The sequence below is a fragment of the Haplochromis burtoni genome, unplaced genomic scaffold (assembly GCF_018398535.1).
Source record: "Haplochromis burtoni strain Fernald_Lab_line unplaced genomic scaffold, NCSU_Asbu1 Contig_112, whole genome shotgun sequence".
In the NCBI taxonomy this organism is placed as follows: domain Eukaryota; kingdom Metazoa; phylum Chordata; class Actinopteri; order Cichliformes; family Cichlidae; genus Haplochromis; species Haplochromis burtoni.
The window spans coordinates 948,712-976,200 of record NW_024582473.1 but is presented as its reverse complement, the minus strand read 5'-3'; the positions used below and the strand labels follow the sequence as shown (position 1 = coordinate 976,200).

The 27,489-nt window shown below is 41.0% G+C and overlaps 1 protein-coding gene across 6 annotated transcripts in view; it reads left to right on the top strand.

The window, feature by feature from the left end:
- The first annotated feature begins 717 nt into the window (after positions 1-717).
- mical2b (microtubule associated monooxygenase, calponin and LIM domain containing 2b) overlaps positions 718-27,489 on the top strand; it is a 58,369-nt gene continuing 31,597 nt past the window's right edge. For 3 of the 6 annotated variants that reach the window (XM_042223467.1, XM_042223468.1, XM_042223469.1), the window contains exons 1-7: positions 719-934; positions 19,480-19,870; positions 20,689-20,896; positions 23,582-23,698; positions 24,302-24,403; positions 26,641-26,796; positions 26,908-27,008. In XM_042223467.1, the coding sequence (XP_042079401.1) occupies positions 19,565-19,870; positions 20,689-20,896; positions 23,582-23,698; positions 24,302-24,403; positions 26,641-26,796; positions 26,908-27,008 (990 nt within the window). In that variant the 5' untranslated portion in view covers positions 719-934; positions 19,480-19,564. Of the gene's footprint in view, positions 935-5,106; positions 9,250-19,479; positions 19,871-20,688; positions 20,897-23,581; positions 23,699-24,301; positions 24,404-26,640; positions 26,797-26,907; positions 27,009-27,489 lie in introns of those variants that run through there. The other 3 variants (XM_042223465.1, XM_014335524.2, XM_042223466.1) reach the window with 3 other exon arrangements.

Genomic DNA, 27,489 nt, shown 5'->3' with positions numbered 1-27,489 from the left:
AAGCGGATCATCCATCAATAACAAGGACAGCTGATTGATCTCAGCCTTTCCAGTTCATGTGTCAAAGATACTCAACTCAGAGTGTATCCATCAGAGTGTGAGGAAATGTTAGATAAAAGCCCTGTATGAATGTGTGTATTATTGGGTAAATGAGACTTGAATTTGTATTTGATTTGGTCAAACTGAGTAGAAACGTGCCAGTAGCAGACCATTCAACCATTTATTTCCATATGTGATGCAAATTGAAACAAGAATGTAATTTCATATATGTTTTTAAACCCAGCTCAGACAGACTGTGGCAGAAGATATTGCACACAAAAGAAAAAAGTCTCCAAAAGTTTATTTCTGTTCATCCGGACGTAGCGTTTTCAGTGGGAGAAACTTTTTATCACTCATCCAAGTGACTTCTTCAGTCTCAGCCGGCTGCAGGTTTCCCCAATCTTATAAACAGTACATTTGCATAAAAAGACAAAAGTATTTTCTTCATTAGGAGGACCCTGCAGTATTTTCATATTATGTTATAATAAAGTGGAGCTCACATCGTCACAAGTTGTTGAAGGTATTGAATGTTTATTTTTAAACCTTTTAAATTCGGAGTGTAACAGTGAACTTCACACTTCTGTGTAATGAATCTCTTTCCAAGTTGCCTAGTTGAGGTTTTAGTGTGCCTCGGGGCGGGGGGGCAGTAACCGGAAGTGCTAACCTCGCGCTGTAGTCTCGCTCTTAACTAGACGCTCGTCGCGGGGATCGGTGCTGATACGGTGACTCTGCTGTGAGGAGCAGGTTGCAGACACGGACGCGCTGCACTGTTAACCGCCCACGGAGTACATAAAGCCGCGTCTCCACGGCCGAAAGCTGAGCGTTGTTAGCCGTGGAGGACTGCGGCGGGACCTCTGACATTTCACCGGCCGCTGGGCTTCATGGAGTCTCCGGTGTGAGTATCTGACAGCGAACGCACCACTGAGCTCTAATCACGAATGCTGGTTTTAAACGCCTCGTATGTTTAACTTTCACCCCACACAGTCTTCCTTACTGTGTTTAATACCTTAAAGGTGCTGGTAAGTAACTTCCGTTCATTTTTTTATTTAGCAACAGTCCCACACTATTACCACACACCCACAGACACACATACGGGGATGGCAGGTTAACACGGGTTTATATTTTGGTGACTTTGCTGACAAGTCGGATCTTGAGCCCCCTCATTTATGAGGCTTTGCTGTTGCTGCTGTTGGTAAATTATTTAGCATTTGCTGCAACTTAACACGTTGCAAGCGCGCAACAGGTGGCATGACAAGAACAAGCTCGAATCACCGAGAATCTGAAAAAAGGAAGAAGTTAAACTTTTATTTTGAAATCTGTCGAGAAAATAAATATTACGTGAGACCGGTGAATAATGTGCGTGGCCTGTTACAGAACTGCTCTTTAACATTTGAATGCATTTATATGAATCAACACAATTTCCATACATCAATTAAATGCCGTATTTATGTCGTTTATTATCTTTATCTTTTTTCTCTCTGTTCTTGCAATTATTTATAGCCATAAAGACATTACATTTGAGGTTTTACAACTGAGTTTGAGCAAGAGCCTTTGCAAGGCTTTATATTGTTGAAAGCAGAGAAGTTTCTATAGTGGAGACTAACCTATGCAAACTTCTCCCATCAGACATACAGGAAAGAGGTTTACTAATTTGCTGAAGTTTCCAACAAGTGTAGGTGCATTGAAACTTTTTTTAAGTAGTGAGGTGTTTTTCCTTCTGTCCTCTGAGATGTGAAATTCAATCAGGCACCGATGACTAGTTTCATTTGAGAACCGCCCAGTTGTTGTGGATTAATGTTTCAGTAGTTGGACAGAATTACACTCAGTTTATTCTTCTTCTAAAAACAAAACAAAACTGGATTAGTGTCATTACAATAAAGATTTACGCGCTTCATTTTTACATAACCACGCCATGGTGTGAAGAGACTGTTCTCAGTTGTTGGACTTGAGGAGAAAAACAAAGCTGGGAGCCAACTTTTCGTACGCTGTTAGTAGCACCTATTGCAAGTAGCTTACAGCTTTTAATGTGAGTGTTGGTCAGAAGCAGCTTGGTCACCATGGAGGCCTAAAAAGTCAGAGATGCAGGAATTAGATAAGTCCTAAATGACTGTTCTGAACACGAGTAATTGCAGGGAGGAAAATATTTGTTGTTGGCTGTGCTCCTGTGCAGAACTTCAGAAAAGAGTTGATTTCAGGTGAAATGAAACAAACTCCACAGCAGGAGTTGAGATTGTCACATCAGTAGGAACCACGGACCCGTCTGCAACCACACCAAGTTGTAGAGACATCCCAGTGGCAACATTAAGTGGAAAATGCACTGATAAATTAGCTGATGGTGAGGTAGACTGGTACTTAATATAGTGTCTTTGTACTCAGTTGAACACTCGAAGTGCTTTCATGTTGTTGGCTTTGCTGACTGATATTGGCTTGGCGGCAGATAAGATAACATTTACCAATATCGTTGGCTGGGTCTGTCACAAGTGGTGGGTAAACGTTAAAAAACAAAACAAACAAACCTGTGTATAGACGAGGCAAATTATTATTTGGTATTTGTTCTGAATCTTCCAGATTTTATTTGTTGTTGGTGTTTTTGTTTGCTGAGCAAGGAAACCAAATTTTAAATTCAGCATTTCCACACTCTGTACTGCCCACAGCAGCTGACTCAAATCTGTTACCAACAAACTAAATGAGCGTTTAATGTTACTCATGCATTCTCTGTGTATCCTTTTGCTCCAACGAGCATGCTCCACGTTTCCAGGTTTAACATTTTATCCTTTTTAAATTATTAGTGGACAATCCACTTGCTTCTTTTCCCCACCCTTTCCCTCTCGTGTTGCCCCTCTGGTTGGTTTGCTGGACAGGTTGCTGTTATGGTTGTCAGCTGTCTCTTGTCCTACACTGGGAGTCCAATTCCACTGTATTAGGCTTCATAGTGTGAAGCACTATTATACATGAATGCTGGTTTTGCCCTTGGCCTACTGGGAGATTTAAAAAAATAAAACCTTTAACCTTTTGTCCTTTAATTGGTGGCAGTGAAATTTGTCATTTGTTGTTTAGATTCCCTTTTTATGGCCTTGGCAGAGATTCCTTTTCTTTCAGTAAATCCTAACTGACCTAAATGTGACAGTAACAGTCTGTGGAAGTTTTTTTTTCCATAGACTTTCATCTTCACATCCTGATGCCAACCCTTCAGATGTTAATCTCAGCCCTTTTTAAACTGGTGTTTCCTTTTCCCCCTGATGCCAGTGGGGAAAGGAAAAAAGCTGTTGCACAAGCGTTCACTTCCTGGAATGAACATTTGACTTATAAGGGGGTGCCACTGCACATATCAGCTACGGGGGGCAGCGAGACAAAAATACACCAGGGAGCCGGGCGTCACTGTCACTGGCTGACCAGAGGTGCTGCTATCAAATGAGAGAGGCCAAGTTTAGTTTGAGTGTGTCAGAGGGTTTTTCTAAGGTTATGCTGAGAACTTAAATTGGTTAAGCGCATGATATTTAAGATTACTAAAGAATATAGCCTGCAGCTTGTAGGTTTGGACTGATATTGGTGGTAACTGCTTCACTTTTTTCACCTTCATGCCTTTATTTATTTATTTTTTTGTAGCTCCAAAGCATCTTATCTTATTTCCAGTCAAAGTTCAGAGCTGTGTGGTTCTTGAGGTTCGAGTTGCCTTATAACACAGAGCTAAGTTTGGCAGGGCTACTGTACAGCAGCAGTCCACAGGTCTAATTCTTAGCCTGCAAAATCTTATACCTCTGCAGGACACATGGGTCTAAATCCTTACATAAGCTGTGGTCTTAAATTTACTGTAGACCCATTTAAAATATGTAGAAATGAGTATTTACTGCAGCGTTATCATGTCTACAGATGCTTTGATGTTGGACCCTTGCAAATAATTTACTGAAAGCTTGTCATTCACTTCCTTTTAAGTATGAACATACTGTCTGGCATTTAATGTCACAACTGCCTGCAAGTTGTGGACATAATCAAGCCTTAAACCTCAACAGTGTGCGGTGTTAATCCCGTGAGGATTAAGGGTTTGATTTCAGGGCTCACACGAACCAATTAAAGCCTTGCTCAGTACAAACAAACATATGGCATTGAAGCCAATTTGCAGTAGCCTTTGGGACTGAATCAGGCTCGACTCGCCACTAAGATGCGACTCATCTGTGATGCTCTACTTGTGAGCTAATTGTGCAATAATAGTTGGAAGGATAAGTGGCATGGATAGGCAACATTTCAGTTTATGACATTTTTTCATTCATTTGTGATGTACAGCACTCTTTTAATATTACCACCTCCTTAAAGTTGCGTGGGTCCCCTTCGTGCAATAACAGCTTTCAGCAAGCTCTCTGATGGTCTCCTGTGGTATCAGGCACCGAGACATTAGCAGTAGATCCTTTAAGTCCTCTAAAGCTGGGCGCACATTTAACGACTGTCGGGCCGATTGCGAATGCGATTTGGATGTGACGACTGATCGAGCCCAGTCTGTGTTAACAGTTGGGAAATAAAGTCATGCACTGTGTGTAGCGCTTCCAGTCTTAATTCTTAAGAACAATCAAAGCAAGTCATCTCTTCTTAAGACTTCTGAAAAACATCTTTACAACTGAGAGTCAGTGCAGTTGGTGTTGCCCAGGAGAAGATGAACAAACACAGGAAGAGACATTTTGCTAAATGTTTTTAAGAAGTAAACTGAACAGAATCTCTGTGTTTGCACATTTTGATCAGGCTAAACATGTACACTACCAGTCCGAAGTTTAGACACACCTTCTCATTTAATGGTTTATTTATTTATTTTCACAACTATTTACATTGTAGATTCTCACTGAAGGCATCAAAACTATGAATCAACGCACATGGAATTATGCAGTAAACAAAAAAGTGTGAAATAACTCAAAACATGCTTTATATTCTTGAAAATTGCCACCCTTTGCTTTGATTACTGCTTTGCACACTCTTGGCATTCTCTTGATGAGCTTCATGAGGTCCTAAAAAAACCTGAAATGGTTTTCCAACAGTCTTGAAGGAGTTTCCAGAGATGCTGAGCACTTGTTGGCCCTTTCGCCTTCACTCTGTGGTCCATCTCATCCCAAATAATCTGGGTTTGGGTCGGGTGACTGTGGAGGCCAGGCTATCTGGTTCAGCACCTCATCAGTCTCCTTCTTGGTCAAATAGCCCGCACACAGCCTGGAGGTGTGTTTCAGGTCATTGTCCTCCTCAAAGTTAAATGATGGTCCAACTAAACGCAAACCAGATGGGGTGGTTTGCATGTCACTGCAGGATGCTGTGGTGGTAGCCTTCAATTTTGAATAAATCCCCAACAGCGTCACCAGCAAAGCACCTCTACGCCATCACACCTTCTCCATGCTTCACGATGGGAACGATGCATGTAGAGACCATCCGGTCACCTTTTCTGTGTCACACAAAGACACAGCAGGTGGAACAAAAGATCTCAAATTTGGACTCATCAGACTAAAGCACAGATTTCTATTGTTCTAATGTCGATTCCTTGTGTTTCTTGGCCCAAACAAATCTCCTCTGCTTGGTGCTTTTCCTTAGTCTTGGTTTCTTAGCAGCTATTTGACCATAAAGTCTCCTCTGAACAGTTGATGTAGAGATGTGTCTGCTACTGGAGCTCTGTGTGGCATTTATCTGGGCTCTAATCTGAGGTGCTGTTAGCTTGTGATTTCTGAGGCTGGTGACTCTGAATTTATCCTCAGCAGCAGAGGGGACTCTGGGTCTTCCTTTCCTGGATCGGTCCTCGTGTGAGCCAGTTCTGTCATAGTGCTTGATGGTTTTTGCAACTGCACTTGGGGACAAGGTTTGAGTAATTTTCTGACTGACTGACCTTCAGTTCTTAAAGTAATGATGGACTGTCGTTTCTCTTTACTTAGCTGATTGGTTCTCGCCATAATATGAATTCTAACAGTTGTCAGATAGGGCTGTTGGCTGTGTACCAACCTGACTTCTCCACAACACAACTGATGGTTCCAACCCAATAAGAAGGCAGGAAATTCCACAAATATACTATTATTTGGTGTACAAATAACAAAAGTAATATTATGGTAAATGTATAAATGTTCTTTGGTTCCCAACTTTTGACACTAAAACGTTTGACTTACTTGTGTGTACTAATTTACTTGAAAGCGCTTCTGTTTATTTTTTAGCAGCTAAAGTTTTACTTGAAGCAGGCTTGTGTTGGGAAATGGATTTTTAATTCTCCATGTGCGATTACTTGATGCCCCCCCGACCAATGCAAAGAAACTCATTATTTTGAAACCTTTTCACAACATGGTAAATTCAGGTTGTGACATTACGTATTTGCTCTCTTTATTTGTGGGATTGTCCACCGGCAGAATTTCCAGTGTTATGTTGTCTTGTGTTGTGATGGACATGGCCAACTTGAAGCCACCCACTTGATTTAAGCTGTTGGTTTTTGGTGTTTTGAACAAGACGGCACAAGCCTGAGGCGGTTCCTGAGAAACCAAGTACAGCCCACATTGGCTAAGATGTCTGACACATTGTTAGCTGGTTAATCTTCCTTTCTGTGTCCACAATTTACAAAATGGCACGCATTCATGATTCTTTAATTACTTAAAACCGTTGATTTGGCCCTTAAACTTATCAGGAAAGGGTTAACTAAGTGAGCCAGAGAAACGGCCGTTTCTCAGACTTCTTCTGAAGTCTTTTTTGGAGTCGCCCCCTGCTGGCCACTAAAAAGAATGCAGGTTTGGAGGCACTTCCATGTAAGCGTCACACTTCAGACCTTCTGTGCTTCTGTAGTGGACTATATCAGTCGTTAGTGCTCTGTGATTATCAAAGAGCACAATCTGCTGCAGTCTGTGAAAACATTCATTAGATGTGTCTTCTTCAGATAGCAGTTGAGTGTTGAGCGCAGCTTCAGTTGCGAGGTGGGACTTGCATAGAGTTGTTTTTCCAGCACATCTCACAGTGTTGATCAGATTGAGATCTTTTTGGTTTTCACGCAGTTCTTGAGCAAGTTTTGCTGTTGTGATGCACGCTGAATTACACTGCCACCTGGTCTGACACAAAGCTTGTGCAATCATCAACATCCACGTGAATGCAGGTTTACCAGCTGAACTCACTTAGCTCAGCACATCACAGGGTTTCCCCTTTTGAGACAAGTGCTGTATAAATACTACAGTTTACACTCTGTAAACTCCCTGCTATTGTTGGCGCTTCTGCTGCTGGGCATATTTCTGACATGTTCCATCATGTAAATTGATCAAGTATCTGTGTAAGATTCCACACCGAGGAATAATTGCTGCTGATCTCATTTACAGTCATTCTTTTAGAAGATAGGAGGAGGAGGAGGAAGATGAAGAAGATTAGCTGAAGCTGAATTGTTTGCATGGTGAAAAAGGCTTTCAGTCGTCCCATAAGACTGGAAAACACTCATAACAAAGGGCCGTTTCCTGCTACTACCTTCGGCCACCTTTGTGTTGTTCCTTGTCAATAAAGCACCTGATGTCACAGAACATGTTGCGATGCTTCTGGTCTCAGCAATACCAATTTAGGCAATTTAGGTCGCTAAGACTTTCCTTTTACAGTCAGATTAGTTTTATTGCTGTTTACTGAGTGTTCGAACACTCCCCTGTTGTTCGGTGCAACCTTTGTACCAAAGAGGACTAACAACACGATGCCCTTATTAGTAGATTGTATGTACAGAAACAAACCCATTGTGGTATAGTAAATCCCTAAAAGGAAATTTCAGCTCTTCAAATTAAACTCTGAAAATTGACTGGCTGTTGAATACAGACTTTGTTATCGTGGTCTTGATATATATCCCTGTTAAGTCTGAAGAGCAGAACTCATTCAGAGTTCTCGGACCATGTGTCATTCTTCACTTCATGGTATGTACAAAATTTAACATGTTAACACTGAATAACAGCTTTTGAGTTTTAATCAGCTCTAAAGAATCGGCTCTTTTGTACTGAAACACTGAAGTAAAAGTAAACAAGTAAATCATGTGGTTTATGTAGTAGTTGGTTACTGCTGCTGGGTATTATCTCAGTGCTTCATTCACATGCAGACCCAGTCTACCTTTGTAAGATTTTAGGTGGCTTGAAAAAAATTTCCTTTAAAATATCTCTGTGCATCTTTTTAAAGAGTTTAGAAAATAGTTATTTGCGTTTTTCAGAGATTTTTCGCTCCTGACTTGAAGTCTAAATCTTTACAGTTTTTTGCAAAAACATTTTCTGTGTTTTGGTCTGTTAGTAGTTTGCAAAGTGCGACGATGGCACTAACCCATCGGCCTGAGTTTGAGAGCAGGTGTTATCTGATTTTGCTTTGTGACTTTGCTTTTTCTGTACATATGAATCTGGAGGGATTTGCATGCATTTGAATTTTGGATATTTGGAGCTTTCAGCTGCCTTATTTACATGTGATGAGCCAGACTGGATGCAAATCTTACTTCCTTTTTCTTCCTTACGTAGTTCCTTTTTTCATCTGTAAGGAGAAGAGGGAACAATGATGGGTCCGATTGTATTCATGTTTTTTTTCCTGAATGCTTTTGGTCAGTATATCTGGGTTTTTTGTTGTTTTTTTTTTTTTTTAAATTCACTGAGACTTCCTGAAAAATCAATCAATATGGTGACACAATCCTCTGAGCCTAACAGTCTGCTGGACTCCTATATGATTCTTTACTTTTTTCGTGGCACTTTGTTATCCTGCTTTCAGTTTGTAACTCTGTATTTGTTTCAGTCGGCAGCAGTTTCTGTGAAACTTGAAATGCTATATGACTGAACTTTACCATCATGGAAGTTATGCTGTAAAGGTTCAGCTGTATCCTTGGAGCTGGAAGGGCAACAAAATTTGTCAAATGGGCCAAAAATGCATGAATAAATGTGTAGAGATGCAATTATTATTGAGCAGGACTGAGTTCAGCTTCTTTGTATGGCGCTCCACAGTAGTCCCAGTTCCTCATGTGGCCCCTCTGCTTTATGCTCACTATTGGTTTCATTGTGGTAACTTATAGAAGTGAAATTCTTAAGCTGTGATAAGCGTGTGTATGATATCTCAAGAAACACAGTTCTTAGTATCTCTGACTCGTGTGGCCTGGACAGTATTAAAATACAATACTTAAGGAGGACACTGGGGAACGTAAGAAGTTCTGAGATGCAACAGGAAGCAGTAGTTTCAGATGTGCCGTTATAAACCTGAAAATGTAACACACTTTTCTTACAGGTGAGTCTCTCTTTTAGTAAATCTGGTAAAACTATTCTGTGTTGGAACAAGCTCAATAATTTTTTGTGTGATGATAAGTAACAATTGTTTTGATATATTCTTTTAGAATACATTCTTGTTAATTTACTCATTGTCAATCAAACTTGCTGCAACACAGGATTGTGTAATCATGTATCCCCTGACGTCTGTGGGCTTCATGTAGGTGAGGAATGCAAACATGGCAGTGAGGGGTCAGGTGTTGTCCTGTACAGTTATAGGTCTGACTGACAGAACGCACATGCTCAAGATCACAGTTGGAACCTGAGAGCTGTCGACTGTGTGCTAGGATACGTGTCAACCTCATTGTTCTTCCTGTGGTTGTCCTTGGAAGGTTGTGAAATTGCAGATAGAAATCACAGACTGTACATAAAAGATGGATTAGTTTTTCTGCCAGAAACTCAAACAGTGGGAGATGATTCAGTACAACTTAATGTTGCACAGGGTAAATGGACTGCTACTAATTTTTAAGTGTGTGTGTTGATAGCTCTGCATACAGTAGGACAGCGCTTGTTGAGAGCACAGATTTAAATTGAACCCTTTTAACCCTTTAATTAGTGTGCACGAATATCAGTAAATCTGTTACATCATCATAACATTTGCTTGGTTCTTTATTCCTTTGTTTAATTGCTTTATAGTTTTCCCCCCATTTTCTATGATAAAATGGTTAACAGGAAGAGTTGTCTAATAAAGTACATACGCTAGCATAATAGTTGTAGTGTTAGGCTTTTGTCTAATTAAAAAAGTGAAGAAGAATCACAGCTTTTGCTTTATTTTTTCAGCTTTGGAGGTGGGCACTTGAAAAGCCTCAAGTGGCCATTCTAGGATTGAATGTTTTTGGCACTTCTGGCTTAATTTTATAGGCCTCAGAGTTGTTGCTTGGTGTACATTTAAAATGACATGTATGACTTACCCAATGGCAGATCACATGATCCAAGTTGCAGCAGAATCTCCAGTATCTCCATGTGTCTTTGTTAAGGAGCTTAACAATATAAACCTTTTGCTTAATTTAACTCATTTTACACTTGCAGGTCTACTTGCACAAATGCACAAATACCTTTTTGCCTGTATCCTGTACTTTTACATAATGACCCACTTCACTGTGTCTGCCACCCAGGGGGATACCAAATATGTAGCTGACGAAGATTTTGGCCCCCCTTTGAGCTCCTTATCTGTAGGTTAAGTATGGGTGTGTTGTTTTCAGATGTGGGCTTAACTGATGTGCCTATAAGATATTGTCCCTGTGAAAGGCATTTAGCAGCGTGAGCAGCAATGACTTTGTATGTTTCTTTAGTTCTTCAGAAAGCGTCTGCTGAGTGAGAGTAAAGAATAAAATGAAAATCTAAAACGACTTCTTACTATGGGACAAGTCTGAACTGCACACACACATTATTGTGTCTCCTTGTTAGCTGTCTCATGTCTCTTGTGCAAATTTGTCTGTTTTTGTCCTAATGGCAATAATGTAAGGGGGGGGGAGCAGGACCAAGGCTGCTTTCTGGGTCTCTTTTCCTCTTATACTAACAAACTAGGCTTATGTGAAATAGGAGGCCACATAATAAAAAGAACTCAACAAAAGATGGTAACCCTTTGATCTTAGCGTCCTCTTTGCTATAGTAGCTCACCTTCTACTAGCTGGTGCACTGCTTTGTGTTGCATCTACACAATTTATGGATGCATCTTGCTAGCGTTAGCTGATAACTAAATATGGACCCTTCTGGCTCCAAAATGGTGAAAATGCTGATGTTGAGACGTCTAACTGCAGATTCCAAACACAATGAGTGATTTTTGCAGTGGCTATGTCCAGCTTTTATTTACAGTCTTTTCATGACGCACCAGGTAGTTAGGAAATAGGTGTCAGGGACTGAGTGCTACACAGATGAATGTGTAAATTATACTCACTGTCATTTTGTTTTCCTTATTATATTATGCAAGATGATGATGATGATGGATTGGATTTATATAGCGCTTTTCGAGACCCTCAAAGCACTTTTACAATACACTATTCATTCACTCTCACATTCACACACTGGTGGAGGCAAGCTGCAGTTGTAGCCACAGACTGACAGAAGCGAGGCTGCCATATCGCGCCATCGGCCCCTCTGGCCATCACCAGTAGGCAGTAGGTGAAGTGTCTTGCCCAAGGACACAACGACCAAGACTGTCCGAGCCGTGGCTCGAACCGGCAACCTTCCGATTACAAGACGAACTGCCAACTCTGATGGATTCAATCTGTTGATCTTACGGCAGCGATTTAGGCTAACAATGGACTAGAAATACAGAAGGCTGTGAGTGGTTTATGGGAGGAAGAAGGGAAATTGTTTTCCTTGTGAAATTGTCCTTCAGGTCTTACGTAGTCAGAAGGTTGAGCTGAGTTCACTGGCTCAGTTCTTACTAAATGAATGGCTAGAAATGATACTAATACTAAATGATACTAATGTAAGCCTAATGCAGTTGGATCCAGGAACCCTGCAATAAATCAAATCTTCATCTGGAGGTTTTATTGACACGGTTTAGTATGGTCATTTTAATGGCTTTAGCTTGTGTGTCTCTCGAACTGTAAGATTTTTAAGAGGTGTTTGTCCTTTCATTATTTAATTTTCACTCATTTGTGATCATTTTGTGCTAGTGTAGGGTTTGATGCAGTCACTTTTTGTGTGATGCGTCTCTGAGAAGACAGCAGCTCCACACGTTCCAGCTGTTCATATTTCCTGTTGTCATAACCAATCCCTGCTGCTGTCTCCTGGCCAAGTCCTGCACTCCAATCAGTTTCAAATTCCTTAAATTTCAGTTCTCTGAACTCTGTACCCCCAGTTTGTGTTTTTCCCTGTCTTTTCTCGCTCTGTTTTGGCATCCAGTCTGTCTGGGTAGAAACATGTTGACTCGGCTTTGATCCCTCTCTCAGAGCACTCTTGGACAGGCCATTAACTTCACACAACTACAGTTCTGTTACGTGGCAAGTAATTAATTTTTTTCAAACAAAGTCTTGTGACCTACAACTGAAAAGCTTTTACAGTGTTTGTGGCAGATTATTAAAATAGGCTTGAACACCTCATCTGTCATTCAGGGTTGGAGACTGGGTTCAATATACATCTTTGTCATTCTGTCAGTGAGTTTCCAATTAGTCTTTTGTTGTCATTCAGAGGTCAGTTTCAAAAAGCATAAAATGTAAACGTCTAATTTTGGTTTCTGTGAATATCCTATTCCACAAAAACACAAACTCTTTGTTCCCAAGGGTGGGAGGGAATAAAGCTTCCTGGAAATATTTTATTTGCAAATTACTTTGTGATGAATAAATGGCGCGATATATTTAGCTGCCTCTCCAGTGAAACGAGAACGAACCCCGACTGCAGCCGGCCACAGCGGTCATGTTCTGCTTCGTAGTTTTGATAAGGTGCAGGGATCGGTTCTCCCCCGATGCAGGTTCTGGGTTCTAGTTCAAGTCTTAACATAAGACAAGATCTGCTCTTGAATTATACTTAGGACTGCTAGACAATGAAACTTTCAAAATAAAAGCAAAAGCGCTGTCTCTTTGTAAACTGACCACAAATAGTTTCATTCTCTGACAGATTTATTTTTTTAAGAGTACAACAACAAAACCACACAATCGATTAGCTGCCAAATATGCCACTTGGGTTGCCTGCCCAGGTAAAATCTGTTGCATACACCAGCATTACTACTACACCACTAAACTGTAATGGGTAACGCCAGAAGTACAGATGTTAATTAGTCCTTTAGTCTGTGTCCGACAAAATTTCAGTAGATGATCCTTTCAGATTGAGCGTACAGCACAAAACTTATAATGTAAAACAAATGAAAGCAGACAGTCGTTACATTCAGAATACCTGACCACAGTCGGTGAGTTTTCATGGTAGATGACTTTATTCATCTATCAGATGTGTTGGCTAATCTGCTCTAAACACAGGTACGGGTAGCTTTACTTTCTCTGGATCTTATATTTGCATCTAGATGCTTTTTAATTTAGTAACTATACTCGCAGGACTAGTTTGAGCTGCTGCAGTTGCTGAGCTAACTCACTGACCAACTTTCCACAGTTTTCCACCTTTGCTCGACATTTGTTTTGTTCCAGTAATTTGATATTAACTAGAAAAATCATGCTCTCTGAATTTAGAGACTGGAGGATGATTATAAGGAGCATGTCTTGCAGCTGAGGTCAGTAGCTTAAAACTTGGCTATTTAGGCTGCAAAAGCTCAGTCCCTTTTATAATACAGTTATTGACTGTGCCCATGCCAGCTGCTTGACTGAGCAAGTCCTCAAACTCTAAGACTATTTCAAATTTATAAAAAAAATGTGACAGTGTCCACAAATCCTTCAAACTGAAAGTTGACCATTGATTGATCAATCAAAAAACAAATCATTTCTATAAGTTAAAAGCTTTAATCTACTGTCAGTGCTCCTTATAGTTATTCCTCCACATGAATGTAGGATTCTGTGTAATGAAACATAAAGTAGTATACAGCTTTGCATTACATTTACAAATGACCACCAGTGTTGTAACGTTTGGGAGTGTTTCATCTTATAAATCCAGAAACTAGCCAGTTCTTCGAAGTATGTGACGTATGGAAGATGCTCATTTGTACCAGAGATCGTGGTATCAGTCACATGGGAAAGAGCAATGTGTACTCTGTATTGTTTTAAATGAACTGAGAAGTGTTACAGATCACACGTTTTCCAAAGGATACAAAGGAAAACTGAGAGTCAGCAAGTGCAGTTATAATGGGTAATGATGTGTTGTCATTGTGACTGAAGTGTTGCTTTGTTTGAAGTCCAGGGACACATTTCTCCTGCTCTGCTTGTCACCTGTACGCTCCAGTTCTTTGTAACTAAGGGACTTGTTATCTTGTGCAGTTTGCAATCAGGTAAACAGACGTAGCTCTAAACTTGCTCTGATTTCTGACCTCTGACTTCCTGGAAATGTGAAGGGTTTGGGATTCCCAAATCCCAAACCCTGGGTGTTGTCTGGGTGTGTCACGTTGAAAGCAGCTGATATAGCTTGCTGTCAAGATTTATAATGCTGCAACAGCTTTTCTTGAAAGACAAGATTCAGATGAGTACTAAGTGAAGGAAAGCCCTTGATTTTTAACCACACAGATTCCCTCAGGCCTTCTCTGTGCTCACTTTAAATGTCGTTACAGAGCCATGTCAGCCCATTTAATGTAATGGACAACCTGTGGATATATATTTATTTTATGCCTGAAATAGTCTCCACAGGTATTGACTTTGTGCATTCATTAACATACAGAACAATCAGTGCAAAGAGCCACGATGATAAGTTTATAGGATGCATTTAGTGTCTTTCCATTACTTTAAGAAACAATGGTTATAGTAAAAGCATATAGTTTTTTTTATCTGAAGTATATAGTAAAGCCTGGAACAAGGTAATCATGCAAAATAGTCTTTTTATTTGTGAATGAAACAAATCGTTGTTTAGCTTTGATTGCGCTTTGCCATTCACATGAACAGAATCAACGCTTTGGGGTTTCCTTACCTGGATGATTGAGCATGCATCAAGACATTTAACCCACTTTGACAAGTGCAGCTCAAATTATTTAGGTTCTGTCCACATGGTGTGGAAAAAATAAACTGTGACGTCTCTCCGATATCAACTGCTAACTAAGCAGAGGCTCAAAGAGGGATAGTATTACATTAAACAGATTCCCCCAACACACACGTACACACTCGCACGCTGAGTCAACTTGACCTACAAAACCAGTTTGAAAAGTAGAAAATGGGTTTTAAATTCATTTTAGATTTGTATTTTCTTTCTATGTATGCTTAGTTTGTACTAAATTAACTTAAAAATAATCTTTCTCTTACTTTGGTCATTGGTGCAGTCTCTCAGTTCACCCCGAGTCTGAAACGAGCTGTTTTAAGCTCCCTTTAAGCCACCTGTCTTCTAACTGGCTGCTGCCTGTAAACAGAGCCTGCTGGGTGGGGTACTATGCACAGCCAGTGCTGTGTTCCTTAGATAGTATGATAGGAATACCACTGTCATTGACATCATCTAGAGATAAGGATAAAAAAAACAAAATCTGACATGGAGCCTTTAGATGCAGCCGGTTCTTTTGTCTCAAAGAAACTCTTTAAACGCACATTTCCTTTCTGTAGTTTGCACAAGTGCACATACACATGCCTTTAACATGTATCAGGATGGTATCACAAACACACAATGTATGCATACGGTGCATAAATAACTATCCATAAGTGATCTAGCCTTGTGTTACTTCTGAAGTGTTCTTGTATTTCATATCACATCATCACTGTGGACACCCGACACAACTAAAATGACTAACCTAATTAAAAGGTCACTCATTCAAGTACTCGGGAATAGAAATGTACAGTGTATGAATGCTTGGTGTCAATAGACTTGGACGGGTGTGTGGAGGGGCTGTCAGGTGTAGGTTCCACTTACAGGGAGGTGAGACTTGGAGGCCCAAATTGCATTCATTTGTAAACTTTAAGTGCATACTGCATAAAATAGGAACACGATACTTCAGTATGACCTTGCACCGTAAACTTTACTCCTCTTGCTGTAGGAGGAAAAGGCATTTTAAAAAAAGCTGCAAACATTCATCTGTTGCGTTAGTTTGTGACTCGGCTGAAACAGGCCTTGAAATGCAGGCTGATATGGATATACTGTGAGACAGAAGTAAACCACTTCCTCTATCATGCTTCCCAGAATGCACCCTGCCAGATGTGGTTATATACAGTAGTAGTACAGCTTCCAAGGTTAGGACTTTTCCCATAACCCTCCAGCTCTGTGAATCTCAACACACACTACACTATATTTTTCTCCTGACCCAGCTGGTCAGTGGGAGCTGCAAGTAGAACAGTTGGCTTCCGTGCTGTTTTCAGGACGCAGATATTTTTCATTTTTTTAATTTTATTTGCTCTGAGCCGTGTCTCAAGTTTCCTTTAGAATTGATATGGAAGGGAGCTTAAATGTGAAACTAGTATGGGTGTTTTGCTAGGCAAACTGCTAAATGCATTCATGTATTATTTCAATTAGATGGGAAAACCGGCAACAAAGCTTTAGAAAACTTTCTCCATTAAAATGGCACGAAGGGTCTAAAGTAAGCATGTGTGAGTGTTTCGGGGGAGGAATAGTAATTGAGACGCTACTGTCTGCTGCCAAACTGTTCGGTAGCAGAGACCTGAGCCCCCCTTTGGGCCACTCAAGGATTTAAAGGGAAGGTCTGTCTTTCTTGCGGAGTGTGGGGAATGTGACTGGCACAAAGTGAAGGCCCCACCAGGTGTTCTGCTGCATGCACATCCCTTGCCGTGACGCACACTCTCCTGTACAAACACAGATTTTCATGCGATTCTGTTTCAGGTCTTTTGGATGCCGTGTGCTGCGTGCGTAAGCGCGCACGTCGGCTCCCGTCTGTAGATGAAAGAAATGCGATCCCTCTCGCAGCTCCTCCAGGAAAGCAGATTCCATGACTGTAACAGTGATGCTGAGAGGCTTCCAGCGATTGGGATGTGATACTTTGACAGAGACGTTATCCAGGAAATGGTTTGGCTTTGGCTTCAAATAACACGCAAGCCTGTTTTTGGGGATAGTTTGAGACGTATAGAATAAAAAATACTTTTTAATATTAAGGAAGTTACTGAGTCGAAGCATACACAAGGAGGTATTAAGCAAAGTAAAATTCTGAAACTTTTATTTAAAGAGTAGAGTTTGAAGCTAGAGATAATTGCGTATTACAGTTTGTTGTGGAGGAAGTAGTGCAAAAAAAGATGTTTGGGGTAATTTAAGATGGTCTGTTCAGCCGAGCAGCTCCAAAGCACGTTCCAACAAACATAACAGAGTCGGGGGTGTCATGGCGTGGTCAATGGAGGACTAACAGAAAAGCGATGGGGCCCATAGGAAGTCTGAAAAGCTGATTTCAACCCTGTGCCCTCATACAGATGGAATTACACAGCAAGTAATACAAGAGTTAAACACTGAATAGTTGTTAAATGAGTATTTAGAATATTTACTTAACAGTTAAATAAAGAAAATAAAGAGTTACCAGGCATCTAAATAGTACGAAGCACAACATTTGCATGGCAAAATATGATTCAGTAGACGTAGAAATACAAGTACATTAAAACATTACCTGTAAGTACTTGAGTGCATGTACTGTTGGATCCTGTGAGTCGGTCCTGCTCATGCTTTCATCCACTGGTGCTGGCCACGTGCCTGATAGTAGGGATGTAGTTGTGGAGATGAGGGAAGCTTAATTTAGGGTCAATGACTTATCTTAAGCAAGTGACTAGTACTGTTTTGAGGATTTATACTCATGCTGATGTTCCCGTGGTGCTTTGCTGAATGCACTAGTCAGCAGTAGGGATTCTCAGCCAGATGTCTTGTCATTTGAAATGTCAAACAGTTGAAGTGAATGTGGTGTGCATGCTTGGAAGTGTTATGTATGCAGAGAAATCAGCTGAAGCGTAGAATTTAACTGTCAAATGTTGTGACATTTGACGACTTTTGGCCCTCAAAGCACTGGAATCGCCAAAAGTTAAGGCAAGTACATGTTAACTAAAGGCAGTATGAGCCTATGTCTCACTGAACATTAGACTTATTAATCATTTATTTGAAAAGAAAAGAAAAGTGTGACATCAAAAACAAAGGTCCAGTATTAATGACTGAGATATTAAAGTGAAAATATCATTAATCTTATTTTCAAGCTTCGTATTTTAATTCTTGAACTCCTGAAATTAAAAAAACGAAACCACTGGGAAACTGTCAGAGCGCTCGGCTTAAAACCTGAGCCTTTGGATCACAGGAACTAGTTTTGCATTCGCTGACCTAGTAATCTGAAACTCTCCATGTTTAACATGAACATCCACCAGCTGAACAGTACATGTACATGACAAATTTAGAGGCTGCTTTCTTTCAGCGTTGCATTTACATCGACAGTGACAAGGTGGGTGTTTACTTTCCTGAATAGGAACATTTTGTGGTGATTAATTGGTCAGGTTGTGAGAAATGAGTTGAGAAGCATTTCCCAGAAAGCCGTTTATAAGCTTTTACAGGGTGGATGAATGTTCTTCAAACTTTGGGATTAAGTTGTTAATATTCACATAATCCATCCTTAAAGAATTGAATAGTGCAGCTATCAATGCTTTTATGATGCAACTGTTGACTTCAACAATAGAGACTCATGGATTTGGGACAGAGGATGTCCAGACTTGACATGTGCAGACTATACTTATAACATCTCTTATGGAACGAACTGTCTCAGGATAAATACTCAGCAGAGAAGTGCTGCTATCTTGATATTTGGTCGTCATCTTCATGAGCTCTTAGTTATGAACATAAATCTTTTTGCACGGTTTAGAAGAAGTGATGTATTCTTCCTTAGCTTTTGCTTTTTCCACATTTTGAGCCTCCCTGAGTTGCTGCTGGCACATAATTATAACTGTGAAAGTGTTTTCTCTGTATTTCTGCAGCTACAGGGTTTGAGCTGCTCCCATGACTGCTCAGCTGAACCCTCCAAATGCACATGGGGTCATAATCCTATCAGGTAGTCAGGGCAAATATCTTTGTTGCACAGTGGACAAAAACTATGTTCAGCTTATTAAGACTGTTTGAACTCCACAGGCTTGTCGTTGGCTGGAGGTGGATGCGTAGGCCTGTACAGGGATGTATTGGTAAAGCAGTGCTAGTCCCCGGATACCTCACACAGAATGCAGGACATGACACTCTGGCTATATGAGACAACATGCTGACCTCTGCAATTTACGTTTGAAACGTGACCTTGCAGGAACTACAAGGGTGTTTCCAGACAGCGATGCAAAATGAATACTTGAAAGATGTCACTGCAGTCGCAAACATGACCAGAACGGAGCAGGGCATAAGCACCTCATCTTTTTGTAATTATTATAACAAAGTAATCTCGTCACCTTTGACAAATATTGAAGTCTTTCCTGGCGGTTATTTGTGCATTTATTTTAAAATTGTATCTAAATTGACTTTAATTTCAGAAATCACCAGGACATTAAAACTCTATATAGAATATCCAGCTAAACCTGGGGAACAAAACAAAACTTTAGTTTGCTGACTTTGCACCAAATGATAATCTCACCTTTCCCTCGCTGACAGATATACTTCTGTGAACTCTGTAACAAGTTCTTGGTCTTCTTCCCCTGTGTCTGTTTCTAAAAATCTGTTTTCTTTTATTCAGCTGAACACTGCACAAATGCTGGGAGTCCCGTGCTGACTGTTTGGAAGGAGAGGATAAAAAAGCGGGAGAGCAAAGGTGGAAGAAAATGATTAAAGGAGACTGGACACACCGGTCATCAACTGGGCAGATGGGTGAGAAAGAGGATGAGCGTACGGCTCAGGCCAGCCAGCTATTTGAGAACTTTGTCCAGGCATCTACCTGTAAAGGGACTCTGCAGGCTTTCAGCATCCTCTGCAGGCAGTTGGAGCTGGATCCACTGGACCACAGCAACTTCTATAACTCACTGAAGGCGGCAGTCAGCACCTGGAAAGTCAAAGCCCTTTGGACCAAACTGGACAAGAGAGCTCAGCAAAAGGTCTACAACCAGAATAAGGCCTGCCAAGGCACGAGGGTAAGAAAGACCAAGCACGACTGACCTCTGAAGGTTCTGAAGTGGTTGTGCGATGTTGTTCTGATGGTGTTGAAGGCTGTTGAACAGCAGTAAACACATGATCCAAACTCTGAGGAGTAGAATTAATATAAATCGATGACTGAGATGCATGCAGAAACATTTACTTAGTGTAACCTGTGTTTTTAAGTATTATTTGCTCAAAAACATTATGGAAGTTCACATATGCATTTCATGTGATACAATAAGGATCTCCTCTTTGGTATTTTCTGTCACGTGAGTTTTGTCTCGCCATAAACGAATGGATATTCTGAGCACCGTGTTTAACGCAGCACTGGAAAGCTCATTTCTGAAGGAGAAGATAAGAAGTCTGGAGGGAAATGAGGCCAGAGACTCACAGAGGGGAGATTAACACAGAAGGGCTGGGTTGAGAGTTGGCCAAAAATAACAGAAACTATTATTTCAGGCTTTTTTTTTTTTTCCAGGAGAAAAATGGTGGGCCTAAGGCTGGGTGGGCGATCTCTCTTTTAAAACTGTATCTATTCTCAAAATGAGGGCAGAGGATTTAGCAGTTTGGGACTTTGTAGAGTTCTGTGAATCTATCGGTTTTTCTTTGTTCTTTTTAATAAGGTAGCCGTTAGAAATGTACCCTAACAAAAATTATCCAAATTGCTGTGCTAATTGTTTGGCTACGTAATTTCCTGTGTAGCTGTAAAATAGCTGCGTGCCAATCTGGAAATGAAGCGCTGACTGTGATTATGTCTGCTGCAAGACATTTGAATGATGCTTTCCCACTCCAGCTGCAATCTTCTCCCATTCAGTGTTTGATCATCGGCGGCGGTCCGTGTGGCCTTCGGACGGCCATCGAGCTGACTCTGCTGGGCTGCAAGGTGGTGGTGATTGAAAAAAGAGACACCTTCTCCAGGAACAATGTGCTCCACCTCTGGCCCTACACCATTCACGACCTCAGGGGACTCGGAGCCAAGAAGTTCTACGGAAAGTTCTGTGCTGGCTCCATCGACCACATCAGTGAGCGTGCACACATCATTTGTCTCCTTTTTTTTTTTTTTTTTTTAAGCTTTGACGATAATCTGCCAAACAAACAGCGCAGCAGACTTGTTGAAGTTGACTGAAAGTTAAACTGTGACACATTCTTTGATTTTTAGCTCTAGGAAGGAAGACTCATCCTAATTCTTTTCAAATGGCTCCAATTTATGATTGAATGATTCATCTGCTTTTAAAGTTATTTACTGACCAGGTTCTAAATGGTTGTAATAGGAAACAAAACACGAGTCCCATGGTATCTTGATAATATAGTCATGAAACAATCTCATTTGAGACATAAGAAAAATGAATTAAAATTCAGTTGTTCTGCCTGTCTGAAATTTTATTAAGCTATAATAATATTTTGGGAAATTTTCCATCTTTTATCTCTTAATGTGGTTTTTGTGAGTGTATTTCTGGAGATCTGAGGAAGTGCAGTGCCAGCTTTGATGTCGGGCTTGTACTTTGGCTGAAAGTTGGTACCATCCTTTAGCCCAGAGGAAGTTGCTACTTTCTCCACTCTGTGTGTAAGGGGTGGGGCACAGACATTAGTGGATGCCCAGGGTTCTTACCCCTTAGTCTTAACTAAACGTGAATTTCCTATGCCAGCTGAAGAGGTGTCAGATTATAAAACAAGTCTGGCAAAAGTTCTACGTTATAGAACATTTAATCGCTCTGAAAAATTTCTAATATTGGTTTGATAATTTTTTAATGTAATGTATTCATTCTAATCTGATTTTTCAAATTCTAATCAAATTTCATTTCTAATGTTATTTTTGTTTGGAGCGGTATCTTTATGATTTCTTGCATGTGATGCGTTTGAAGCACATTTGTAAAAATAAAATGGGCTGTAAAGTCCTCAGAGTGGCAGCGCAGTAGTGCTTTAACAGAGAAAACATGCAAAGTACTGTGAAGCCATAACATGTAAATGGTTCCTGCCTCTGAGTAAGTGCACTGTGTGTGTGTGAGAGAAATCACTACTGTGCAGTAAATGTGATGTTGTCTGGCCACAAAACCAAAGCCAACGTCACAGAAGTGGATGTGTGACTGTGTCATGTGAGAGGATTGTTTTTCCTGCAGCCTGACTTGCTGCAGTTTGCAAGTAGCGGGGTGATTGGGGCTCAAGAGTTGGCAGTTCGTCTTGTAATCGGAAGGCTGCTGGTTCGAGCCCCGGCTTGGACAGTCTCCGTCATTGTGTCCTTGGGCAAGACACTTCACCCGTTGCCTACTGGTGGTGGTCAACCTCGCCTCTGTCAGTGCGCCCCAGGGTGGCTGTAGCTATAATGTAGCTTGCCATCACCAGTGTGTGAATGGGTGAATGACTGTATGTAGTGTAAAGCGCTTTGGGGTCCATAGGGACTAAGTAAAGCGCTATTCAAATACAGGCCATTTACCATTCAGTTCCATTCGCACTTGTTGCGCTCCAGCTTTAGCAACTGTCATGTATCTCATTTCAAAGATGAGGTCTGCTGACTCTCTTCACTTTTTTTTTTTTCTCATCTGTACTGTACGGGCGTTCTTTGCTAATGCATGTGAGTACAGTGTAAATGCTTCGGCATATCAGATTCTTACAGTAGTGTAGGGGGAATCTTCTTCCAGCTGCTACAGCAGATCATCTGCCTCCATCTCATCCTATCCCTAGCATCCTCCTCCGCCACACCCACCCACTGCATGTCCTTCTCCTAACTTTAATTCATTCTGGAGCACAAGTGGAAACATGTACAAACAACTCGCATTATATTATTCTAAAAACTAAAAAATCATGCTTATGTTGATTTTAAATTTTGACTCATTGAGAGTCTGTTGCCATGTCTCTGCAAGTATCTACTCTTGTCAGTCTGTTTTATGGTCTGTTTGGTTGCAGTACTCTGTTGTACCAGATTTGTATGTGACAGATCCACACAAGTACGGTGTCCTTGTCTTTGTTGCTTTGGATTCATTCAGTCGCAGCAGCAGCAAAGCTCTATTTTTATAATGTGTCAGCGGTTCTTCGACTTTTGTGACATGGCCTACTTAAGAAGCATAAAAAGGTTCAAACCCCCAAACTATTTATTTCATGAATAAATAACATTTAAAAACTCATCTGAGTCCAATTTCAGCAAAATAAACATCAGCACGAAAGCATCAGTAAACCACATTCCATACCAAAGGTTGTATATATTAAACTTAGTTATATTTGTTCCCCTGCTCATCAACACCCAGATTTTGGGGGTTTTAAACCATTTTTGGTTATTGGTTAATTAGTGCTAAATGACAATAAACGAAAAGCCACCTGTTTTTAAGCCTTCCTAAAGTTTAAGGGTTAGTTGTTGAAAATCCACCCACCATAGCGTTGTTATGGAGGCTTTAGAGCACAGCTTACAGCCTGTAAAGTTCATTCTAACTTTAAAATCCACCCTGGAATGGGCTCGGGTCAATTTTGGCACTTCTCTGTTGGCATAATTTCTATTTATCCCTGTAAGTTGCTGCTTGGTTAGAAGAATGCCTTTTTTATAATCATGGATCTTGGAGGACGTGGGCTTTTTTTAAATTTCCCAGTTTTATTCTGGAGATTTAATTGATGTGTGTCAATAACTACTTAGTATGTAGAATTGCTGTTTTTTGCCAGTAGAAATGGTTCTTTTCTTGGTTTGCTCTGTGAACATGCTTGTCTCTTTGCCCCTGCTCCAGGTATCCGCCAGCTTCAGCTGATGCTGGTAAAAGTGAGCTTGATCCTTGGTGTCGAGATTCACGTCAATGTTGAGTTCATCAAACTGCTGGAGCCACCAGAGGAGCAGACAGATGTCGGTGAGTATGTCATCATGAACAAATTCATTACACCAGTGTGTGAGTCAGTGCATTGCTCTACTATGAAGCCATTTTCAGTTCCAAAGTCAGTAAGTATCCTCACAAATACAGAAAGACAAGTGTGTCTGTGGGTGTGTATTTGTGGTATTATCTGTATGTTAAAGTGTCACGAGTGGCAGTGACATGCTGGGACCCGCCTGCATATCTTGGCTATATAAGGAAAGTTCCCTACACACAGTGCATGTTAAAATGATCGCACATTTGAAGTGTATATAGAGTATTTCTAATAAACTGTGTGGAGAATAAAGATAAACTGAGTGTGCTGTTAAATTTTAGTTGAAGTCTGTGCTGCGTTTTCTGAATGTCTTAAAATAGCATGTCCCACACAGCATGTCCAGAAACTTTCTCCCTCTAACACTCCAAGGAACATGACACAACTATGTGACACTGAGAGGGTAGTTGAGATCCAACCTCATCTGCTCTGTTTTGTATTTTTCTTTAAAATCAGCACTTGAGCGTGCCTTCCTGCCTTCCTGCCTTCCTGCTTGTGTTTTCTTGCACTGTCCTTGAATATCATATATGGTTCCTTGTGTTCTTCCTCAGGTCATGGTTGGCGGGCAGAGATCCGACCCTCTGGCCATCCTGTCTCGGACTTTGAATTTGACGTGGTGATTGGAGCTGACGGACGCAGAAGCACATTAGATGGTGAGAAAAGATTATAGGTTACAGATGCGAGTGGTGCTGTGGGTCATACTTTGTTATGGGCCTACATTTCAGGAGTCAAAGCTCCGTTTGTTTGTTTTTTGTGGAAATGAGGTGAGGTGGTGCAAAGCTGCTTTCGGCCACTTGGTAAAGCATTTCCTGCTGACATAGTTTCAGCTGGAGGCTTAATGGTGCGTATGGGGTCAGAGGGGTGTTCTGGTTCATGAACTGTTGGAGAGCTTTGTTGGCTTTGTCAAAGCATACAAGTTGCAGTGTTTATTTTCTGCTCGTGTGTGAGTGTGTGTGTGGCATATGTGTGTTATGAACATGTTTACTTTCCCATAAAGATGACTAATGGGAAGCATCATCCTCCTGAAGGTTTGGTGTCTCCATGACTGCAGAGAAACTCTTTCAACTGCATGTTGCTCCGGGACTTTCCTCCAAGGAATATTCTAAATAGGATTATAATGGTCGACTAGTAGGAGGGGGGGGGGGGGATGTTTGTGCAAATTATTTGTTAGGGAAAGAACAACATTATGACTAACTCCTGACTGTCATCTACACTAGATAACTTAAGAATTGCAGCTTCTGTATTAAAAATATTAAATTCCCCAATGGTTAGGCCCTGCAGGGATTTTCTTCAGACTTGGAGTAATTCCACATATCCATGATGAGGATGGCAAAGAGTCTAAGAAGCTTGGAAAGAAAAGCGTCTGGACTTCTTTAAGTTGCTTGAAGACGTTTCATCTCTCATCCAAGGAGTTTGTGCAGTTCTAGGGTCAAATGGTGGAGAGTCCCAGATTTATCCTCTACCTAATCACACGAGCCAAGGTGTGAAAACGGGTGTAGATCACCATCAACCAAGGTTTCGGGTGAGCTCATTGTGAAACCTAGCCCCACCCTATCATGTGATTTCCTGAGGTCAAAAGGCCCAGGATGTGATGTTAAGGCGTCTGGGAAGGGATCTCAACACTGGATGGCAGACAGTTGGTGTCGTAAACCACCGCCTCTGTTCAAAGATGGCCGTTCACAGTGGACATAGATGGCTTCTTTCACTCCTCTTTCAAACCGTCGGTCTTCTCTGTCCAAAATGTGAACATTGGCATCTTCGAAAGAGTGTCCTCTGTCCTTTAGATGCAGATGGACCGCTGAGTCTTGTCCCGGGATAAAGGATGTGATGTACACTTGGAGCCTGTTTGATAAGTACTTTTGGATTTTGGAGAGTAAATTAGCAGTATTGAGGGAATAATATCTACATGCTCCCTCTCATTCAGAGTATTATAACATTTATTGTCAAAAGTATGCAGATGACCCACAACTCTACACATCAGTGTCACCACATGATTGCAGTTCCCCTACACTTAAACAAAAAGTGCATTAAGCAAATCGGTGGTTGTTTTCACCCCCAAAGAAAACAGCCTATCTAGAAAACATGATGCACAAATTCAGCCTTACATCAGAGGTGCTGGAGCCTATCCCAGCTGTCATAGGCCAAGACGCAGGGTATACCCTGGACAGATCTTCAGTCTATCACAGGGCTGGCACAGAGACGCACTCACAGAAACACCTATAACCACTTGAGACACCAGTTATTTTAACCCCATGCATGTATTTGGGGAGGAAGCCAGAGTACCTGGAGACTCCACAAAAGGCATCTCTTGTAAATCCAGCCTGGATTCAAACCCAGGACCTTATTTCTGTGAGGCAACAGTGCATTTCCCTACCGTGCTAGTACCATAGGAAAAATATTGGAAAAATTAAAGGTTTTCAGTCTGAAGCAGATGCAGAAAATCTTGCTTGCACAGTATTCAAATGATCACATCTTCAGCGGATTATTGTAACTGTGTCTTTACAGGTCATAGTAAAACTACAGCTCATTCATAATTCTGCAGAAATCTAACAAACATCAAAAAGATGGAGTGCATTACTCAGTAAAAAATAAATCACTGCATTCCCTTTGAATAACTTTTAAAATCATTCTCATGTGTAAAGCACTAAATGGACTCTTACTGAGTTACATTTTTACTTCACCCTTTGCCTTACAAAACATCCAGATCACTGAGGTCATCAGGAGCAAGCTTACGGTTTTCCCACTATTGGAACAAACAAAGTGAAGCTTTGTGTGGATTGTATTTTCAATACTTTTGTATTGATTTTCCAACTTCAGGAAATAATAAATGATTTGAAATGTTTGAACCCTTTTTTTTTTGTTTTTTGTTTTTCCTCCCCCACCTCTGCAGGTTTCAGGCGCAAGGAGTTTCGTGGGAAGCTGGCCATCGCTATAACGGCTAACTTTGTCAATAGGAACACAACAGCAGAGGCCAAAGTAGAAGAAATAAGTGGCGTGGCCTTCATCTTTAACCAAAAGTTCTTTCTGGAACTCAAAGAGGACACGGGTGAGTCAGGAAAGAATGTTGCAGTGGGAAAATGACAGCTTCTCCCGCTCTAAATGCTGCTCCTTCCTGCGCTAAACGTCCTCTGTTAAGTAAATATGTTCATGTTTGCAGGAATCGACTTGGAGAACATAGTTTACTACAAAGACAACACCCACTACTTTGTCATGACTGCAAAAAAGCAGAGCCTGCTGGACAAAGGGGTCATCATTAATGTAAGTTTACTCAGCTGACTTTGATTTAATCAGACACACAAACATAGATTCGACTCTTCCAGACTCCAATGGGTCACAGTTCACACCCTCCCTCTGTGGTTAACCCTGGCTCCAGGATTCAAAGGCCGTTCCCAAACAGGAATGCGTGCGTGCTCGCCAGACCAGTGAGTGACGGGTCGGCATAGAGGAGGTTGATGAATGGGGTTCTAATTAAACGCTCATGCGCTACACGCACGCGCGCGCACACACACACACACACACACCATTAAAGAGATTAGACATTATAAATGTGGTTATTACAGTTGCATTAGGACATCAACTGGATCATATTGGAAAGGCTCCATGTGACCCTCAGTCTAACCACCCAGTAATGTCTGCCAAACCAATTATCTGAAAACACACACACACACACACACACACACACACACACGTAAAGAGATAAGACAGTATAAATGTGGTTATTACAGTTGCATTAGGACAT